Source organism: Triticum urartu, chromosome 5 (genome assembly GCF_003073215.2).
Source record: "Triticum urartu cultivar G1812 chromosome 5, Tu2.1, whole genome shotgun sequence".
Lineage (NCBI taxonomy): Eukaryota > Viridiplantae > Streptophyta > Magnoliopsida > Poales > Poaceae > Triticum > Triticum urartu.
Genome location: NC_053026.1, coordinates 368,419,658 through 368,442,410, shown reverse-complemented (window position 1 = coordinate 368,442,410; position 22,753 = coordinate 368,419,658). Strand labels below are relative to the sequence as shown.

At 45.9% G+C, this 22,753-nt stretch overlaps 1 protein-coding gene across 1 annotated transcript; it reads left to right on the top strand.

Annotated features, from left to right (window-relative positions):
- Positions 1 to 492: 492 nt before the first annotated feature.
- LOC125509081 (rab3 GTPase-activating protein non-catalytic subunit) lies at positions 493 to 6,984 on the top strand. Its single transcript, XM_048673957.1, has 8 exons — positions 493 to 1,055; positions 2,109 to 2,243; positions 3,259 to 3,447; positions 3,633 to 3,694; positions 4,712 to 4,869; positions 4,949 to 5,097; positions 6,290 to 6,433; positions 6,603 to 6,984. The coding sequence occupies exons 1-8, from the start codon at positions 678 to 680 to the stop codon at positions 6,780 to 6,782; spliced, it is 1,395 nt and encodes a 464-aa protein (XP_048529914.1). The 5' UTR covers positions 493 to 677; the 3' UTR covers positions 6,783 to 6,984.
- Positions 6,985 to 22,753: the final 15,769 nt, after the last annotated feature.

The window sequence follows — 22,753 nt, the reverse complement described above, 5'->3', positions numbered from 1 at the left end:
CGCTGGTCCTATGGGGACTTAGCACAACGACTTTCCGACTGTCTACTACAACAAGTTGTGTCCGACTCCGGCCAACGATGGGTGATGATGGCGACGTGCTTCGGTTTTTGTAGTCGTCGATAGGTGGCCTATGGATTTGGATGTAATTTTTATTATTTTTGGTGTTCGTTGTACTGCCATGATTGAAGATGATTAGATCGAAAATTTTCTCGCAAAAGAAGTTTTAGAAGGTGAAACTTAGTAAAGTTAAAAAAAACTGATTACATATTATAACATATTCAAAAGAGGTTTTATTTCAAAATCTCTCGTCACAAGGAATCTGAGTGTTCAAATTAAACGTAAACTGAGTTATTGGTTCGAAATATACGGAGTACAATACAGTAGTGAATTCATCAAATTTGAAACTTTGAAAGCCCAAAGAAAAAGCACCAGAGATGGGTGTCCCGCACTGCTACAAGTCGCCTCTCCCCTTGTCCGAAAAATTACTATTCACAAAACGGAGCATCTGATCTGACATCCGAGCGCTTCCCTCCTCCGTCGACCGCCGAAGGCCGAAGGGTGGTCTCGCTCTCGCGAAATCTCACGCGCACGTCCCTCCTACCCGCCCGCTGCAGCACATCTCTTGCCCGGCGTCCAAGCTTCCGTAGGCCCGAGAAGCGACCTCCTCGCGCCCCGCCATGGCGCGGCGGGGCCACCACCTGACCGAGGTAGCCCTCCTCGCGTCCGCCTCGGGGTGCCTCGCGGCCGCGGGGGCCGGCGAGCGGGAGGGGTGGCTGGACGACCCCGCGGTGCTCCTCTCGCTCGGGCCCCGCGCGCGCGACCTCGCCGTGGCCAGCGCCGCGAGGTCCGTGCTGGGGATCGTCCCAGTCGCGGGCGGCGGCGGGGTCACGGTGAAGCCCGCGCTGGGGCCCGACGACGGCCGGATCTCCGCCGTCGAGTGGGTCCCGCTCGACGCGGAGGGGGCGCAAGGGGAGGAGGGAATGGCCCTCGTGGCGGGCACCGACGCCGGGTGGCTCCTCTTCTACTCGCTCGCCGGCGATCTCCTGCATAAGCAGGTAGCAGATGGAGCTCTTCTCTTTCTGCACCTGTAACTATTCTTCGGAGAATTTTGTAAATTGTTTTAGGGCTTCTAGATTTTGCTAGAATAAGGTCAGTTTGTAGCTGTTAGCGCTTCCTTGCCATTCCTGAAGCTAACAGCAATCTTACTGATAGGACATATTGCCAAGATTTCCGTGAAACCTCGGGAGCTTTTAGCAGGTTCATGGCTAGGTAGGTGGTATAAGGCGCAAAGATGGGATTTTTGCTAGAAATTACTAGTTTTGTGTATATTTATTTCATCAGGGTGTCACTGTGTCAGGCAACACTTTTGGACATTGTTAGAATGTAAGCGGAAGCAATTCCTTTGCTATTCTTGAAGTGATAATATGCAACCAAAAAAAAAGTATCCTAACCAAAAGACTGCAGACAATATTTCTGTTGGTAATGTTCATATTTCTTAGTTTTACAATCCTAATATAAAGTGGTTGGTAGGATCAGTTTATAGGTGTGTTTGGTTGCAAGTAAGATTAGTAATAGCCTAGCTAGGCAAGGAGTTGTTTGGTACTCCCTCTAAAGAAATATAAGAGCGTTTAGATCACTACTTTAGTTTATGGGAGTACTTTCGTAGATAACATACAGCCAAGCAGAACTAGCCTGTATGGGCTGGAAAATTCTTGCTCCCCAGGGTGAGCCAATTTGGCTTGACTCTCCTCCGATGGCAAGGAACGAGGAAAATAGAGTTTAATGCTAGTGGATGCAGAAATTGGCACTTGATTATTCTCATGTTAGACTAGCTAGCTAACCAAATAACAGAAGTGAGTAGCTTTGTGTGGATAGCGAGATGAGCTAATGATCCAAACACTCTATATCTTCTTTCTCATAGTATTTTACAAGAACAGGTAACATAATTGTGTGGCAACAGTCTTTTTAGTTACAATTTGTTCTCTTAGGAGCAATGTGGATGTGGTATGAACAAAGTTACCATTCATAAAAATATGGTCCTGCCTCCATTTGTTGGTCTTCCCTCATCTCTTAGCTAATACTGTGATCCTTATATATGTGTATTTCAGAGTATATATCCTGCGAAAATACTGAAGCTTAACTTCAGTGAGAGAAAGGAAAATGCTTGGGAAGATGCAGGTTCAGATGAGCTTTCCGTGGTTTTTCCCGGTGTTATTGCACGTTGTGATGGTGCTGACCTTCAGGTTTCTATAAATCTTGCTTTATTTTGCTATTACACTTGAGGTGTCGCATTGTGATGGATAATGCTACTCCCTCCTTCCATCGATATAGGGCCTAATGCGTTTTTCAAGACAGCCTTTGACTATTGACAAGATTAATAGTACATGAGATGTATAATGTGAAAATTATATCGTTAGAAGCTCCTTTCACATACGAATTTGACGGTATGCTGTGTGTAAGTTAACATTTGGTCAAAGTTAGCCTCGAAAAACGCATTAGGCCCTATATAGATGGAAGGAGGGAGTAATTCAGAAGCTATAATCACCAATTTTGTAGAAGAAAATACTTCCTAATCATCTTGGGAAACCTTGTGTACTGCAAAGAAGTACTCCCTCCGTCCCAAGATAAGTGTCTCAACTTTGGTACAACTTTGTACTAAGTTGTACTAAAGCTGAGACACTTATCTTGGGACGGAGGGAGTATTTAAAAGAATAATTCTAACTATCTCCTGAACTTTCATGTGTTCCCAAATAGATATTCAAAGTTCTTCATCCTATTGAGTTATATTCAGCTATCGGCCCTATGTTCAACCTTGCTTCTCGATTCTACCATTTTGCCTGCATGCTGATATTAGGTAAAACACAGCATTAGTTGATTAAAACTTAAATGATCAAAGGAAAATTCGATTCTCTGCTGCAGAATTTGGAAAGTAGATTGGAACCATCCCTTCAAAGCGACATATAGTTCTTATGTAAGCACATATCATGCAAGAACTGATCTGAAACCAGAAAACCGGAGCTTGCAAATTTGCTCATTTTGAACTAGGATGGGTAATACCAGCCATTAAAAGTTGCTAGCCTCCAGAGGTGATTTGCTCTGCTGGAATTCCAGAATACCTCTATGAGGGAACCTATTAAACATTATACTAGGTGCCTGATAGTCCAATAGTTCACTTTGTGCTCACTACATTTTAATGCTCAAAAGCTAGCTTTGTAACTATCGGTATTTCTGTTATGTTCAGTGATTTGTTTCTTGCAGATCATGCTTCAAAAATCATTTCAAGAAGTTAAATCGCGCATGTGGAAAGATAAGTTTGAACAGGAAGATGGTGAGGACACGAGTTCTTTTGAAAAGATACCTCTTCAGATTTGGAACGTAAGCAAGTTCAGCTCTTGTGTTGATGCTGCAATTGTTGGGCTAATGCCACCTCCTCTGTTAGAACTTCAGGTGACTTGCCTTCTCAACTTTGTTTTACTGACATAGTGCCGCTACATGGCATAAATAAACAGTTACATAAATTCCAGTTTGGCTTTATTGTTATTATGTTGTTTCATGCTAAAGTTTACCTTTTAATGGAGGTATTCTGAAGTTACTATCGTATTGAATTCAGCTGCTTTTATATTGCTGGGCAGTCGAGTCAGCGCCACTACTGTGCCATTACAGTTGGAGAGGATGCTGTCGTTTCAGCATATAGGTGAGTTCCGCTACCCATTGGTTTGACAATTTTCATTCGGATTGATGATTCTGCTAGCGTTGGTTTAGCCTGCAGACATGTAGTATCCGCTCCCACAAAAAAAAGAGGCATGCAGTATCTGTTCTTCCATCTAGAGCTTTACAGTTTTATTTTAGCCATGGTATGATTGAGCCTGTCTTTCTTGCATGAAAATTAAAATTTAGTGGATATACATTTCATAAATTCATATTTTGCAAAACTGGACCAGCCAAACTAATGGTTTAATTTGGAGAAGTGGGACTCTGGCCTGGCCTAGTGTGGTTTGCAGAAAAGGCTGCTATGCGAAGAAACCTGTGTGGAAAAGCATTTTAAAAGGTTGCTGAACCAACTGAAGGATCCTTTCCTGCATGCATGCAAGGGGCCCAAACCAATTCAATCCTCAGGCCCAAACACCTTCCACCTGTAGTGGTCCTAAGCTGCAAGTACCGTGATGGTTGCAGTTTACCCCAGTCACAAAGCTGCAACACTGAACCAAGACCCACATAAATGCTTGGCGTCCCCCCCCCCCCCCCCCCCCCCCAAACACACACACACACTATAGCCGATTGGACCCTGAATGTAAACAGGAAATGCAGCATAATGCATATGTAACTCCACATACCGAGCATCATCTTGGGGACTGGCACATGGTCAACTGGGCTAATTTTGCATCATCATTGTGAAAAGTGGCATTACGTTATGTAGCAACCTGCTACATGTGTGTACCTAATTTCTTCGAAACCATTTAGATGTTCAAATTCTGAACCTTGGTCAGACCAGTGGCCGGTAAATTCAGCGGTTGTTAAATTGTTATGCATTTTGCAATTAAAACCATATCACGATGGGAAATTAGCATGCTGTTTTTGTTCAAATAGCCAGATTTGAATCAACACAACTTCAAATAATAGTGCATCTGCTCTGGATGCTAACAGTGGAAATACGACAGTATTGAATGTTTTACGTTTTTCGGCCTTTCATAACAAATTGGTGGTTCTATAGGTTATCTGAAGACAGAAGCAGGTCATTAGTTGGAGCAATTTTGTCAAGAGGTGTAGCTGCAACATTTTCGACAATATCATCTTTGTCCAAAATTCTGTGGCGGAGTGAACCATCACCGACTAAGAAGTCACGGCCAAAGCCTCAAGCCTTTGCAAAAAGTAATGGAATAAATAGTTAAGTTTTAATTATCTTTCAAGATCATTGAGTATGTGTCCCTCATAATTGCATATTCTGCAGCATCACCTCTCACATGCTTGAAAGACTCACCAAGGAAGGGAGAACGACTTACACTCTCCCCAAGTGGTACATTGGCTGCAATAACTGATTCTCTTGGACGAATACTACTGCTGGACACTCGTGCCCTTGTGGCTGTGCGGTTATGGAAGGTAAAACCCTTGAGTTATAAATTAATTTTCTTAAGGGAAAATGAAATAAAAATCTACAAAAGGTACCTTCCGAAAAAATTGTTTGGTCTCCATCTAAACCTTGTTACCCTCTTCTAGATATAATTCGTTATATCAGACTTAGGCATAAAACAAACTCCATAAATCATGGCATTTCCATTTCCCTTCCAAAAGTGAGCTAATGAACCAGGTAAAACATTGTCATGACCTAAGGGCCTGTTCGGTATCACTCCACTCCGCGGCTCCGCTCTGGGAGCGGACGGAGCTGTAGCTCAAAAACTTGGAGCGAGCAAACAGCCACTCCACAGATTCTCGGAGCCAGTGGATTACCGAACAGGGCCTAAGTCTAACATTTCATGTTCCTATCTTTTAGAGTTGACAGTTATACTCTGATCCTACGCCTGCAAGGTGTATTTGGATTCTCCGTGCACCTTCCTGCCAAGTTAAGGTTCCAAATGAACATTTTGGGAGATGTTGGACTAATCTGCGCCCACCTGCCTAGTTGATGTACCTCGGTGCCGGCCAAAGAATGATGGCTGAGAAGACCCAGTGGTCATTTTGCAAAACAAGGCAGCCAATAGATAGGCAAATGGCTCCTGCACACTGTGGGTTAGCCTACACCCCCATGCATTCCACGTCAGTGCACCACATTGCCAGAATACAACTCACATATTGGATGTAATAACATCTTATATTATGGGACAGAGGGGGTATGATATAGCAGATATGTAGAAATGTTGCAGCTAATTAGTAAAAGAGTTAGTTAACCTGAACATATCATGTCTTCAAGGTCCTGAACTTGCAATGGCCAAATTGCATATGTGAATCAATACAAGGAAAATTACGAAGTTAAGTATTGATCTGAGACTCTAATTTGTTACATCCCTCTGCCCAGAGAATAGACATATGGTGCTATGTCTATATATGTGTAATTTAGTAATTATAACCACGCGTGTTTGTTCATATTTGGCTCAATTTGGAGACCCATATTGCTTGCAAGCAGAAAGAAAATTCATGTCTGACTGGAATAGGAGTATGGTATCTGACCATTCATATGTCTACATCTGTTGTATTGCACTGCGAAGGAATAACCCATGTCCCTTGCGTCCTCGTAGTGCAGTATGGGTGTCCTTCATGCTACTCGAGATTGACATGTTATGTGTCAACCTTTCAGGGTTATCGTGATGCTTCTTGTCTTTTTGTGGAGATGCTTCGTAACAAAGACAAGGCGTCATCAAGCTCAATGCACTTGGATTATACAAAGAGTGACTATTGCTTGTGCCTAGCAATCCATGCCCCACGGAAAGGCATAATTGAGGTAATTTGTTGCTTAATATGTTCAGGTTTTTTCTTGATCATCTTACAATTCAATGCTAATTTAACATTCCGGAGGATGGAGATGATCTGGAAACTGACATGTTTTACAGAATGTGTGAATTCGTCCGGCAACTCTGTGTGATATTGTGTCCTTCCATGTATGTCATCAGGTTTGGCAGATGCGGACTGGGCAACGTCTCCTAACCATCCCATGCCCCAAGGGAAGCAGGATTTTGCAGCCGTCGACGAGGTTCTCATCGTCGGCGTTCTCATCGTATACGCCGTTGGAGGTTTACTTGTTCAATGGAGACTCCGGGCAGTTGTCTGTTTTGAATAGGCATATTGGATGAGAGCTCCACTGCTGTTTCTTGCTTTACATTATACTCCTATAGATAGAAGAATTATTACCGGGGTTGTACAGGGTATATTATTACTGTGTTTGTTGATGGCCAGGTGATTATGGTTGTGCCGATGATTCTTTTCCCCACCCACCAAAATGAGAGCAGGTTTTGTGTGACTTCATCCACATTAATGAATAAGTAAAGTTGGTCATGTGATCGTGTACAATAGGAAAGGTGGCACTTATCTCTTCTACTTATACCCTGTGGAGTAGAGTACTACATGCTCCATTTATCATTATAACTTGTGCACTACATACTCTATTTATTAAGAGATGGGTGCAGACTCTAGTAACATAATGCTGCCTTTTGTAGTGTATTTGATGGCACTCCTAGATACAGCACATAAACTTTCTCCTTCCATTCTGATCATTACCCTACTGGTATTAGGGGTAATGCTGGACCAATGCAGGATATTTTACAGGTTTAAGCTAACGTGAATGTTTAGGATTGGACATAGGAGCCAGGGAGGGCCTCACCCCTGCTGGGATGTTGGTGAAACGCCTCTAGCGTTTGGATGTCTGTATTGAGCCTTCGAATTGGATTTTGTATTGCCTGGCTGCCAATTCAGCTGTTTGGATGGCGCACTGAAACGACTGAAATCTTGTTGCACATCTTCAGTTAGCTAGGTGTTGTTTTTGTTCAGTTTCGTCAGATAATAAGTATGCATGCATCGTGAGCCTGTATGAGAAAAAGGAGAGTGAGGTTATCTAGCTGCAAGGGCAGGTCAGGCTGAAGCTGAGTGTGCGTCTATTCTTCAGAAATCCTGTCAGGCAGCAATAAATCGAAATGTTATCTAGGTACTACCATTGCTGAAAGTCCCAAGCCTGAAAGTATGGTGGTGAAGCTTTTTCTCTGAGGGAAACTATGTGTTATTGTTGACAATTCGGACTTAATTATTTGAACTATTGCCGAACACAGCCATAGTCACACATTGTACAAACTGTGATTTGATGCATATAGAACAAAGTACTATGCAATTCCATAGTTTGCCATCCAAACGTGATTTGGTATTGAAACCTCACTGAGATTCCATGAGCCAATTCTATGAGCATCCAAACAAGCAAATTGGTATTCATATTCATTACAGTTTCCTTACTGATTAGGAATTGAAACCAATACAATATCCAAACACAGCATTAGGATTATCATGGTACTATTACAGATGTCCTAATCCGAGCCTGCCTCGCCGTTTCTTTTCTCTATCCTTGTTGGGGCTTTGGGCGGCAACATATATTGGCTAGAATAGATCCATGCTTGTTAGGAGTACCAATGACGTCACTTTTCACGCCTCATTGACTTCATCCACCCCGATAACTTATCCTTTGCCTGCTGATATGATAAGCCACGCGGCGTCTGAAGAACTGAAGCAATGCCACCCCAAATTATTGGTGCTAATGAAATGGGGCCAATTGCAGAACCATTTGAACATTCAACTACGTACTACTAGTATTATTCCTCGCAAAAAAAAACCACGTACTATTATTGGTGCTAGTGGCGGTGATTCAGCAGCCAGTGTATTTGGCAGCCTAGGAGTGCCTGATGACGCAGCACTTACAAAGGAGGACGACAGGAGCATCACCTTTCGGCGTGCATGGTTTCTTCTGAAGGATCACACAAGAGGCAAGCAACAGGGAGATGAAATCATGGCCGGATATGCTTGGCATATTCTCTCCCGGGTACAATTATTGCATTGCTTGCGCCAGAAGCTTAAGTACATCGTCCTTTGTGGGCTCGCTGTCAGTCTTACTATGATACTTGGCTCTTGGTATAAAGCGCGATTGGACGGCTAGCAAACTCTAATCGCCGTGGTTAGCTTCATTTTACTTCTCTTAATTCGTTGACCGACTTAAGAGCAGCTTTAGCTTTAGCCGAGTCGTCATATTCACAGCCTTCATAATATGTGTGCAGCGTGTTTCATAATGTTTGGCGACTCCGCGCAAAACATATAATCGTCATAGCGGTCTATAGAACGTTCCTCCATGCGGGACCCGTTTGTCACTGCCTTGGCAGGATCTATTTCTTCCTTGTCTCATCGAACAACAGTTGAAGCTCCAAACTTAATTTCAATGTCGATTTCTAGTACGAGTTCAACTACAATATCTAGTACGGTTTCAACAGTAATTTTTTTTCGCGAATACGCAAAGCTTGCGTAACTTTTTATTGATAGATAGAAGGAAAATGAGTACAACCGAGGATACAACATATGACATGAACGCAAGGAGGCATGCACATGGTACCCGGAGCAGAGAGAAGGGGTGCTCAACCCGAAAAGGGAGAAACACACAGCTAAACCCACCGAGCCTAAAACTAGAGTAGCAGACCAAAAGAGCACAACATCGAACATCTTCAATTCCAACATTGGGGACTCCACGAGCGAGCAAGATAGCGCCTTCAAGAAGGGGAACGACGTCGTGACGCCGTCGCCATCCGATCCGAAAAGCCGGACCTAGGGTTTCCCCTGATGCTCGAAGAGGGGCTCGGATAAAAGTCATGATAGCGCCTCCAGGAAGGGAAACGACATCCACGGGTGTCGCCGCTGCCAGCATCGAGCATGGCTTTCGCCTAGCCTTGAGTCCGAGCAATCCCATATCCACCAGATCAGGACCCGAAGATGCAAGAGTAAACATGCCTGTCGACCGCTACCTCAGAAGGAGGGTGGGGCTGCACCTGCCATCGGCAAAAATGCGAGCTTTGCAACCGGTGGCGTGTAGGTTTCAACAGTAAAATAAATACCAAACTAATCTATAGAATGATTCGAAGCTTCGAATACATATATTTCTTCTCTATCTAGTTCGGGCTCTTCCTTTTGTTTAGAAGTGACCTCGCAGGCGGGGGTTGTTTGAGCGGTTTCCACTTTTATCGTCACACGCTCTACGAACTTCTGGGCACCCTCGATGCACCTCTACGCGGCGACTTTGAAGCGGTGCGTCAGCGCGGTGTTCATTTTTGTGGAAGTCGTGTCCATTATGCAGGCAAGGTAGCGGTGGGTGGCGGGGAGGCAGTGCGTCCCAACTGGCTAATTCACCCTCTTGACGCGGTCCTCTTCGGTCTCACGGGGGAAACTTCGCGTGGGGGGGGGGGGGGGGGGGGAGAGGTCTTGACCTACATTTGAGAAGGAGGATGTCGCGCCCATGGCGACATGGCTGATGGGGCGAGTCTGGTGGCAAGGGGAAAGATGAGGGCTAAAGTGGTGGCGGCGAAGGGAAAGTTTGGTCCTCGCTAGCAAACGGTAAAGATGGATGAGCAGTGGCGCTAACGAGCGAGGGTGGGCTGGTTTATATATCCACGAATGGGCGCGCTTATCGAGAGATGGGGGCGTAATTGGCACGCGCGTGTGCGAAACGTTGCGGCGATCATTAATGTGCACTCTTCCATATGGAAACATGGATGTGCCATTGGAAGAAGTGGAAGCGAAATGCTATCGAGGGTTGTGCCATTGGCAGGACTGGGCATCGGAGACGATAATGGGCTGAGACTTCCCTCCAACACGATCAGTTGTGTTTGGAGCTGCTCCATACCACTCCCTCCCAGCCTCCAAATTTGTCGTCTTGCGGGCTTGATTTGGAGCGACCTCCAAAAATTATGTAGGCCTAGGCCGTTATGATGACTGCTAGACTTGTTTTTCAAGCCCTGATCGCCATACTAGCGATCATTATGGCAATCCAGCTCCTATGGTGACCCTGCTAGAGTTTTTTTTTTTGAAGGGACCCTGCTAGAGTTGCTCTACCAGAGAAGCGAGAACCTAGACTCCGTTGTGCATACCAGCATACAAGTGCGAAGGGCATCTGCAATGTAGATTCCTATTTCAGCCTCAAATTTCTGAACTAGACGGTCCAAAAACTTTTAGGCCTCAAAGCAGACCTGAACTTTGGGCCGGACATGTCTGAAATCCCCTGGGCCAACCCCCAAATCGAGGGAAAAGTAGGAGAGTCCGGATATTTTTCATGTGGGGCCCAACAGTCTGGACCGACCCAACCCCCTCCCTGACTCCTTCATTTTTTCACACTCTACCCTCTCTCCCAACCTTAACACCGCCGCCAAATCATCCTTGGCCGCCGCTGCAACGCCACCACTACAGGCCACCACGATGGATCTCTCCGGTTCAATGGACCCGACCATCAGCATCTTCGAGGTGTCGACAATGTATGTCGCCTCCGTGCCGCTTCTGGAGTCTGTCAAATGCAAAGAGCGGTGCACGAAGGAGAAGGCGTGACACGTTGGTGCGTCGGCCTGAGTGTGTGCTCCTCCTACATGCACCGTTGTCGTGTTGGTGGCGCCTAGACACACACCACCGCCATCAACCGCTCGAATTTCTCTCGTACACCCGCCCGCCCGGCTGTCTACTAGCAAGAGATTTTTGGACGACAACCTCTTGATGGCCAACGCCTGCACGATTGCCAACAGACATGTCTACGTGTTCGCAGAGAAATAGAGGCGTTCATTTGATGTTTTCCATTAAAGATGCTCTAATGGGAGGCAAACACAGTAGAGTTAAAATACACCAAAAATAGCGAAAGTATGTAAAAAGGATAATAAATGAATTCCTATGTTTTTGAAACAATTTATGGATCAAGTCCCACTCGATTGCACGCGCACCTACAAAAATATAACCAAAAGAATACGACAATCTATATCCTCTGTACAAAGTTGTGCAAGGGCATCTCGAAGGCGGAACCGCAAACCGCTGAATCCGTTCGAATCGCGTGATTCGAACTGTGGAAGCCATCCAACGCCGACTTATATCAGTTCACAGAATGGTCCGGACGCGATTTCCTTCGCAAAACGGAGACAAATGTGAGGGCTTTTGCGGGAGTCCGAACCGATCCACGTCCGCTTCTGACCATCCTGGCCCACCCAACCCCCCCGGTATCCGCGCACGTCCCTGCCCCGTGCCAGCAGCCCGCATTCATGCCGCTACAGAGCGGCTGCTCCCCATTGAAGAGCGGACGCGACCTCTCACTGGTGCCGTCACTGAAGTGGCTCGCCGGCCGAGGGCGCTGCCCGCGACGCGTTTCCGGTGTCCACGCCCGTTCAATGCCGGAGACGCATGACTGGATGGGACATGATGAATATCTACCATGCCTGCCCCGTCCGTCCGTATGCCGCCATTAAGCAGCCTCGCCGGCCGAGAAACCCACTCCGGTATCCCACATTGACGCTTGGCCTCACTGGAATCCGTTCCACCCACCATGACCGCCAGCGGGAAAGCACTGTGGTACAGTCTGTCGCCAGAGATGAAGCACATGGTGGTCGCCCTTACCGCCGCCTGGCACAACACCGTGCCAGGCGGATCGAGGCCAGCTTGCCGGCCAGCTTACCCGAGGTCTCCGACGACGAGGACGACACCACAATGGAGATAGGCTCCGACGACTCCGCCCCAGCTCCCGCGCCTCCTGTGCACGCCGGCTTCACCATGGAGCAGGCCCAGGCGCACTTCAACGCCGCCACGACGGAGGTGCAGCATGTGTCAACGCCTTTGTCGGCGTTCCAGCAGGCGCATGAGGAACATCAGTACAACCCATTACTCCTGGAGCAGCACCGGCTGACGGAGGGCCAGATCTACGACGAGCGCGCGAGCAAGGAGACCATGGCGGCCATGGCCGCGGCGAACCCAAATTTCACCGTAGAGCAGCGTGGCATATACAATGTCGTCCGCACTCAAGTCGCCGCTCGCCAGGAAGCAACAGCCGTGGAGGCGCAAGTGCATGTGATCGCGGAGGAGAACAATGCCAGTTGGGCCTCCTACGCGCCGCCGACGAACCATTAGCCAGCTCGGTGGGACGATGACAACGCCTGCGCCACCATTTCCCTTGTGAACCTCACGTCCACCGGCGATGGACAAGGCGCACACTCCTCCGAGGATGAGTAGGCCACGGGAGGCGGCGGGGCCTGGTATGCCATGTGGGCCGGTCCGTCTTCCGTGTTCTACTCTTCCTCACCAAAGACCGCACCTTCACTTCACCGGTCTTATCACCGGCGCTCGTGAAGACGACGAATGAAGGACGACATGGACTTGGACGCCAGGCGCCGCCGCCGTAGGATAGGTTTAGCGACGGTTTTTTTTGTTCTAAATGTTCGAAATGTAATGAAATCCGCCGTGTTTGTATGAAATCCTTCATGTTTGTATGCAATCCGGCCGTGCTTGCATGAATTCTATACGGTTTGTTGAAAAAGAGTTTAGGCCTCCTTTGGTTTAGAGGAATTTCATAGGAATTTTAGAGGATAGTATTCTTATAGGATTTTTTCCTTTAGAGCCTTTTGGTTCATAGGAATGGATTCCTATTCCTACATAGGATTGGTTCCTATCCTCCACATTTCATAGAAAAATAAAAAAGAGCCTAGACTCAATGGAAAAATTCCTTTGGTGTCAACCAAATGACATCTTGTTTCCTATTCCTACTGATAGGATTTGAGATACATGTCATCTCATTTCCTACAAGATTCCTATTTCTATGATAATCCTATCCTATGAACCAAAAGAGGCCTTAAAATTATGCGGCTAGTGTTGGACATTGTCCTTCCAGATCCGTGTCCATGGACTGATCCCTTTATTCGTGGATGAATGCAGGAGAAAATTTGCGGTTTGTCATTGAAGATGCCCTAAGTCCATAACACTTACTTTGGTGAGGGAGTTATCTTTTAGGCTGAGATTTTTAGTTGCTTTGGCAGCACTTTCTGGCTTTCTGCTTCTTGGGCGAAGTACGTGAATAAAATACTCCTGCATCTCTCTTGGTAACGGCGTAACGTTTCGTGCCTCGTTTGACTTCATCCAGCTCGATAAGCTATCTCTTTTTCCGAGACGGATAACCTATCTCTTGATACGATAAGCCATGTGATGGCACACCACTTTACCTTAATTAATAGAGCTATTAAAATGGCAGTGATTGAACAGCAGCTTACTCCAAATTTATATAAGTCTAACATAATCAGGTCTTCACCGACGCAACTGACAATGACATTTCCGGGAAGAAGGAGAAGTTCTCCATGATGACCAGAGATGCTTAGGATATTCTCCTCGAGGGCCCCATTTGTCGTACGCAAGAGTTTCCAAGCTTTGCGTCGGAAGACTTCACCACAATTTCGTCAGTTTCCTTTGGAAATCAAAGCTAACTTGGCTAGCATTCTCAGATTTCTCTATCTCTATCTTTTTTCTCTGTCTTGATTCATAAAAAGTTATAATTTTCTTCTTCTTTGTGGGCTAGTTCTTCCCTAGATTTATCATCCATGATGTGTTCTATGGAACAAACCCGCATGAACAATGACGACGACAACTCGTAACATAGAGTGAGTTTGAAAATAAACAAATTGACTCTTGTTTTATTTTTCACGACCAATATAGATCGCCGAGGCCAAGGTAAGGGCAAGTAAGATAAAAGGATGTGTGACGCATTCGTCGAGTCATGAGTAGTAGTATGTTACCTATGAATTCAAATGAGAGCATATTCCCCTAAGGGCAAGTAAAATTTAGGGTTTTTTCTTGAGGAGATTAGGGATTTAGTTTCATTCAATTATCATGAATTCAAATGAGAGCATATTCAACAAATGAGAGCATATTTCTTCCCTGCAAAAAAGAGAGAGCATATTTGTACAGCTGGGAACAGATGCTTCTCCTGGAAACGGTTCCCCGGCCTATGTTCAGTCCATCTTCTCTTGTTTGATGTGGACGTGGCATCCACCAACTGCAACATGACAGCCGCCCATACAAGAAAACGGACATTATTAGTGCTCTTTTTCCACCAAAGTACACTTTATTCTAAATGCTCATATAAGCGCAGCAACCCCACTTCATAATGCCTTTAACTACTCTAGGGAATCTTACTAAGAATGTATTGTAGTCAAAAGATGCATAATAAAATTAGCAATTGTTTTGTAGGCTTCAACATCGGCGCCGTCCAAGAAACAAAGTGTATGGAACTAAAAAAGTGCTCTCTTATCGAACAAGAGATTATATCCTTGTTCTTATAAAAGAAAGGTTAATTTATTTGACTTGGAACAAACACCATAAGCTATCACTTGTTATGATAAGCGTAATTATGCTACCAAAAAATACAATTCAAAAACGGCGGCTAAGCTGCAGGCAATCGCTCAAAAACATATCAACATGGTATGTCCAAATACAACAAGGTTATACTTACTATGCTACTTCAATAGTAGTGGAGAAAACAAATGTGATGTGCATTCAATGGAGAAAAGGGGGATAATGCGAGATGAATGCTTGGGATGTTCCTTCCAACACCACTCATCATGTTGTTCTATATGTTTGTTAGTTTTTTTTAGGAATTCCATATGTTATAGTGGAATACACAGTACGACGTCTCTGGACCAAGGAATAGTCCTATTCATATTACTATTAGATAAAATTGTGGACCTTCGCGACCCTTGTTAGATTAGGTTCAGCTTAGAATGATTTGGCATTCTAAGTTTGAGTTGTGTTTTCTTTTTGGAGTTGTGTGCTTAACTGCATTGTATCAACAATCCAAACACTTTGTGCCTTCCAGGAGAACCGGAGAAGGAACGCACTATATGGATTTTGCAGCTGCCAATTGAAGTCTTCTATTGGTCAATATAAACGTGCAGGGCACTAGACCTATGTGATAGCACCCCAATATTGACTTCGGAAGTTGGAATTTAAAGGGCTTTGGCTTTCATCATTGGTGGACCAGCAAATTAATTGATGGTGCCATTTTGGCATCTAGCGTTAGGGTGACACATGGAGTCCTATGGCCACATGTTAGTAACACACTTGGGAATTTCACATAACCGTTGCACGGTGTATCCTGAGAGTGAGTACAATAAGATGACATAAGCAGGCTATAACGACTAGAATATTATATCTTTGCTCAGTTGGAGAAGAGAGAAGAGAAGCGGATAGTCGGCTCTAGCACAAGCTTCAAGACGCTTTGTGAGATTGTAAGATGGGCCAACTACTAATAAAGTAGTACACATATAAAATTTACTATTGTACATGCCGGCTACAAGGTTGGCTATAGATGACATGACAACTCATTATAGCCGATTGTTGACTGTATTATTTACCATGCTCTGATGCACTGTTGGAGTATCTATATACCTCGAATTCAGAGTTATGTCAATGCCTCAATGGTTTATCAAATTAGGTTATTATTAATAATAATAACAACAACAACAATAACAACAACAACAACAACAACAACAACAACAACAATAATAATAATAATAATAATAATAATAATAATAATAAGCAAACAATGTAATTGTTTTCTGCACTTTGTCTGCCATGCTGCATTAAGACCTTCACGGCCAAGGATAGAACTAGTTGCAGAATGTAGTCTTCGAATTTATACTCCTTTGTTGAGTTCTTATCTGCTTATCGTATCATAAAGCATCTTACTGATCTATACATAATGCGAATGATTTGGTCCTTTGGCTACCAAAAAATATTAATTTTATTCTAGTGGAAGAAGAACAATGGCACCAAATATGGCTTCATGGTTTATCCTTGGAATCTTTCTGGATGATGGGTACATTGTCCCTCATTACTCGAAACTTTAATTACATAATTTTATAATGAATAACTAGGGATGCTGCTACGGAATCCTAACACATGTAGTTAAAAGATTACTCAATTTTTTTTTTGAAATGGTCACCGAGGGGGGGGGGGGAAGGCTCCTCACCTGAATATATTTCAAAAGGAGAGAGAGTTCACAAGGATCACGAGATATGTGAGGAAAGGAAATCACGCCACAGACCGGCGTGTTCCTTTAGGGCTGTCGTCTTTAGACGGTGAGTCCAAAGAATCAGGTCCTCAAGAATAGCTTTTACAGTTGTTTTGACATCAATTTCTAAGTTTTGAAACACCGTTTTGTTTCTGGCATCCCAAATTTTCCATAGAAAGAGGAGGAGCATGAAGGAGCGAACTGAAGAGGGCAGCACCGTCGGAATAGCAGTGGCGAAAAGGTCGGCCGTGGGGTTGAAGCGTGCCTTGAGGCCCAAGGCACGCCAAATCCGTCGAGCCGCTAGGCAAGTGAAGAAGAGATGATCCCGGTCTTCCACCTGGTTATTACATCTCGGGAAAATGACAGTCTGTAGAATGTGCTTCTTGAGCAAATTCGCCCTAGTATTCAATCTGTCTAGGTAGAAGAGCCAGCCAAAAATCATAACTTTTTTGGGCACCTTGGAGTCCCAGATCTGTGAGAGAGAGGGATCAGTGAGCTGCGAGGCAAGCGCCGCGTAGGCCTCACGCATGGTGAAGCAGCTTCCATTAAGCAAGCGCCTTGTGTCCGGTTCCGTCGAGGTGGTAACGTCCTGCAACAAAGAGTTGAGAGAGACAAGTTCTGCGACAGCAGTAGGGGTTAGCCGATTACAAAGAGCAAGTTTGATCCCATCCTGTAATATGGTGGCTACCAAGGCATTTTGATTAGAGTGGTGAGAAAAGAGAGCCGGGAAAGCAACAGCCAGTGGCTCCGGCTGCAGCCAGCGATCTAACCAGAAGAAGGTGGAGTGCCCATTACCAATGGAGCACTGGGAGGTCTCTCTCAGACACTGCAATATTTTTAAAATGGTTTTTGCTAGGAAGGAGCTGTTTGCACCATGCCCAAAATGGAGGGGAGAGTGATGCAGTATCCAATCTTTCCAGGGAAGGTTGGACGAGTGTAAAAATTTATAAGAAAATTTCAGCAGTAGACAAAAGTTTTCTGCACGCAAGTTTTTGACACCCAAACCACCTGCCTCCCGAGGAGTATAGACCTTGTCCCAAGCCACCAGGCACTTTGCCCTCGAGCAAGTGTCATCCTGGGACCAGAAGAAAGCACGTCTACGTTTATATATGGCCTCAAGCACTTCGATAGGTAGAGAGAAGCAGAGCATGAAATACGTAGGGAGGCTGTCCAAGACAGCGGAGAGTAGAACTAGTTTGCCGCCTCATGAGAGAAGGAGCGCACACCAACCAAATAAATAAATGTCACATCTATCAATGACTGGTTGGAAAGCAGACGGAGGGAGTTTGTAAGGCGAGAGAGGGAGACCTAGGTAAGTTTGAGGGAAGGAGGAGAGATCTGTAGCTAGGTAAGAGGCCATTTGAGTGGCTTGATCATGATCCACATTTAAGGGAATGAAGGTAGTCTTGACGAAGTTGATTTGGAGACCAGTGGCGTTAGCGAAATTATCGAGGATTGACTTGAGGTGTTTAGCCGCATCTGGAGTAGCCTTAACCATGATAAGAGTGTCATCCGCATACTGGAGCACTGTGCAGTGAAGGGTGGGGCTCAGGGGGTGAAGGATCTTGCCCTCGAGGCATGCTTGGATGATCATTTGCTGCAAAATGTCTGCGATGATGATGAAGAGATAAGGCGAGAGGGGGTCACCTTGACGGAGGCCATTTTTGCACTTAATCCACAGGCCGGGGATGCCGTTAAGCATGACAGCCGTGGAGCCAGTGACAAGAAGTGCTTCAATCCAATCACCAACGTTGAGGGAAACCTCGGATTTGAAGAGTGTGCAGGAGCGAAGACCAGCAGACTGAGTCAAAAGCTTTGCGGAAGTCTAATTTGACCACCAAGGTGGGGGCTTTCCATTTAGCACAACAGTGAAGAATATCCGCAGCATAGAGAAAGTTCTCCAAAATGTTACATCCGGAGAGGAAACCCGTTTGATCCACATGAACTAGGAGGGGGATTAGAGGTTTGAGTCTATTGGTTAGAAACTTGGCGACACCTTTTATTGGAAAGTTTTGGAGGGAGATAGGTCGGAAATCCGAGGGGGAGTGGGCTTCATTGGATTTAGGGAGTAGGATAATGAGTGCACGATTAAGACAGGAGATGTTGCTATTGAGAGCATGGAACTCCATGAAGAAATTTTTAATTTTGCTCTTGATGATGGGCCAGAATTTCCGATAGAAGCCTGGCCCAAAACCATCCGGTCCAGGGCTAGCGTTTTGGTTCATGTGAAGAAAGGCGTTGGTAATTTCATCATCAGTAAAGGGGTCAGCAAGCCATCTGAGCTGAGGGAGGGGCGCGGGGTACAGGTCAGAGAGATTGAAGGCCCAAGACGGTTGGAAAGGAGAGCCAAGCAGGGTTGTGTAGTAGTCGGAGAGAATTTCTAATTTGTCAGCATGAGAAAAGAATTCCGTCCCATTCGAGACGAGCATGCTAATTTTGTTCTTACGGAGACGAGCCAAGGCTGAGGCGTGAAAGAAACGAGAATTTTCGTCACCATCAATCGTGGTGCGAATCTTCCCATGCTGGATCCAGTAAAGGGCTTTTTCTCGGAGAGTACGCTGAAGGACTTTGATGACGACGCGGCGGAGCGCAAGTTCAGGGAAGGAGAGGAACCTAGATTCTTCAATAACATCCAGGATGGTGATGTCAGATCGACAGTTGTTCTCCCTGGTATTAATAGGAATCGAGAGACGAGTCCACGTTTTTAAATCTAAGCGCGAACGTTTAAACGCAGCCACTAGGGAGAGAGCGTGAGTTGATTGCAGTTGGGCCGAATCCCAAGCATATTGGATGACATGACGACAGGCCGGCCTTAGGTCCCATCTGTTTTCAAACCTGAAAAGCGCGGGCCTGGGGATAGCAGAGTCGATCGATATGATAATGGGGACATGATCAGAGACGAAGCAAGTAAGGGACGCCAAGGTGGTGTTAGGGAAGAGAAGGTCCCAATCAGTGTTGATAAAAACCCTATCAATTTTCTCAAGGGTCGGCTTGTCTCTCTTACTAGACCAGGTAAAGCTACGATCCAGGAGGGGAAGCTCAATGAGAGCGCACGAGTGGATAAAGTCATTGAACAAGTCGGCCTCACTTTGGCGAAACCCGGACGTGTTCTTTTCAGAGGGATGGCGAAGAAGGTTAAAGTCACCTAGGATTAGCCAGGGAGTGCCGGGGGTGGGGAACAGTTAGTGAGCTCCTGAAGAAAAGATTGCTTTAGGGCGTGGTAAGTCAGGGCATAGACGTTCGTGACGGTTAGATTTTGGGGAGAGGCAAGACAAGAAACTGTAGAGGTTTGGGTGTATAGGCCGGAGTTGGAAGCAAGAGCTGTGAAGTGGGCTGAGGAGAAGACAGTAAGCATTCCCCCTGCTGAGCCATTCGAGGGTAGAAAGCAGGAAGTATCTAAGTGCCGGGGGAGAAAGCTATTGCGTTTGAGGCAGGGGATGTCATTGAGCTTGGTTTCCTGAAGAAAGCAGGCGTGAGGATTAATGACGAGAAGCTCTGAGAGAACATCAAAGCATTTCTGCGATTGGCCGAGGCCTCGGACATTCCAGTAACAGAAGCAAAATTTAACATTACGCATGGGCACTAGAAACCACCAAGGACAGGGGCCCTAGACACAAATTAGAAGCAACAACGACCGAAGTAGCGACGACCTTATAGAGTTTAAGGTTACAGAAAGGGCGATGAAGCCAGCAACCGGACAGACCGGAGCAGTAACAGCGAAGCTTCGAAAGGAAATAAAAAACCATTGCCATAAGGGCAAATACGGCCGGAGTAGGATAAGACGAGACAGCCATGGCGAGGGGCTGTCGTCCAGGGGCAGCACGCAACGAGCACTGCGCAGGGGAGGACACCTTAGCAGCTTCCTCCGGCCTGGCACCGCAGATGGTGGCAATGGCAGCCAGCACAGTAGTGTCGAGCACGGGCTCCTCCGGTGTGCTGGTGAGGCCAGACTCCTCTAGAGCAGCGACAAGGTCAGCAGAGGCAAGCTGTAGGTCGAACTTGCGGGCTTTGGCGCGCATGGCTTTGGTTGTCATATCCAGAAAGCCCCCACCCTTCTTTTCCGCAAGGCGACGACTTCTACGGATCTTGGCTGCGTCAGTGGCCCTCTTCTCCGTGCCACGCACACGCCGGAGAGTGGCTTCGTGGCCCGAGCAGGTGAGGGAGGCTGCGGCAACCAGAGGCGACACGAGGGTAGGGTTAGAGACCAAAGCTTGAGCGGGAGAGGAAATGGAGGGGACTGGAGATTGGGCCTTACCGGGGGAGGAGTAGGTGTCGAGGTTATCATCGAGCAGCGCGAGGGAGGAGAAGGAGTTGGTCACCTCCACCGATGGAGAGGCAGCCGAGATCTTCTCCAAAGCGACAGGCAGGTCGGAGTCAAGCTGACCAAGAGGCTGGTCCTCCGAGGTGGAGCCGTCGACGGCCCGCGCCGCAGGAAATAGCGGACCGCCGACGAGTGGGTGCATGAAATCGGCTCCGCGGGTCGAGGGAGACGCAGCGGGCGATGCAGCAGTGGGGGGAGGGGGCATGGCGTCCATTGAGTGCGACCGGGGGCAGGGGGCAACGCGACCACATGTCCACCTCCATGCCCCATGGACATGAGGGCCACCTTGATTGCCGTCCTCGGGGCCATCATCGAGAGGGACAGAGAGCTCCTCAAAGATGGCCCAGGTCTTGATATGGCGTAGCTTGACGTCGACGATCTGGCCAGGGGGGAGGCGGAGGATGCAGCCATCAGGAGTGTCATTGTCGCTCTCCACACGAACGAACGCACGCACCGCCATGAAGTCACCGGCAGTGAGAGAGTTTTGGTCGACGCAGTAGAGCATGCCGAAGTGGCCGAACACAAAGTTCTTGTAGAAATATTTGAAACAATCATAGAAGTTCAATTGGATTAGTTGTCAAATCAGCAGATTACTCAAAATATGTAGAAAGATTTGAAACAATCGTGGAAGTTCAATTGGATTAGTTGTCAAATCAATGGCTCCAAATAACAAAAGTTCTTGTAGTTTTTAGAAAAAAATAATAGCTTTTGTTCTTGCAGATTACCTTACGGACGGTGCTGAAAATATTGATACATCTATAAGTGTCTAGATAAAGAAAACAATATAGAATCAAGGACTATCATTTGATGCAGATCTGATGGTTAGTATTACATGCATGAGTAGACCGCCACTACCAATTAAAATCTTCATAGATTGAGATGAGATTAGCAGGCAAGTTGTTAGTCGAGCACATCTTGAGCACTATCTTATTGTTTTTGAAATGAGCCACCTTATTAGTTTATGCAGTTATTAGCCAACAGTATTTGTCGGTGGTCATGCTACAAAAAAGTAGAATTTTTTATGGATAAAAAGAATTCAAGAAGGGACTTATTACCTAGTTGCCTAACTTATTTTCCAAGTTCAAGGAAACATTTTGGACCTCGTAATTATTTTATGGAAGAGTAATTCACTTTTATCTTTGACTCACAATATATGCTTGGAATCTTTTGGACCGGCACACTATTCATTATTGTATTTGTGAAACTTTAAGGCTCTCTCATCTCTCTCAATGCATAACTGTAAATTAATATACATGATTTTTTTAACACAGTACAGATGCAAACGCTCATATATACGTGCATACACCCACCCATATGAACGCATACACGCACACCCTACCCCTATGAGCACGTCCGAGAGACTGAGCCGACATATCATCTTGAGATTTTAGGAAGTCACCGTAGGCGCCTCGTAGTCGACAGGAACATCTCCTCCCACTGGACGGATCACCGGAATTCCTGAAATAAATCCAGATAAACGCGAGCACCAGGACTTAACCCTGGTGGGCTGAGGATACCACTGTCCATCTAACCATCCAACCACAGGTTGCTTCACATAAATGAAAATTATTGATGAACGCCTCAAGACTCTCTCTTGAATGCAGTAGTGTACCTATTCAAAAGATTTCTGGAATGCATAGAACGTACAAAGAGTCAGAAGTCTATGGTTATTCTTTTTTAAACCCAGTACAAATGCAAACACTCAAACATCCATTCCTACGAACGCATGCACACACCCATATGAGCATCTATGAAATTGACGAAGTTACAGCAGGCACCTCCCAATGAACGAACATCGTCTCCCACTAATGAGCATCATTGTATAGCCTGAAAATTCTGAAAAATGCAAGCATCTTTGTAAAGTTTATGCTTTAATCTAAGTGGGCCAGTTTCGCCATAAAGAA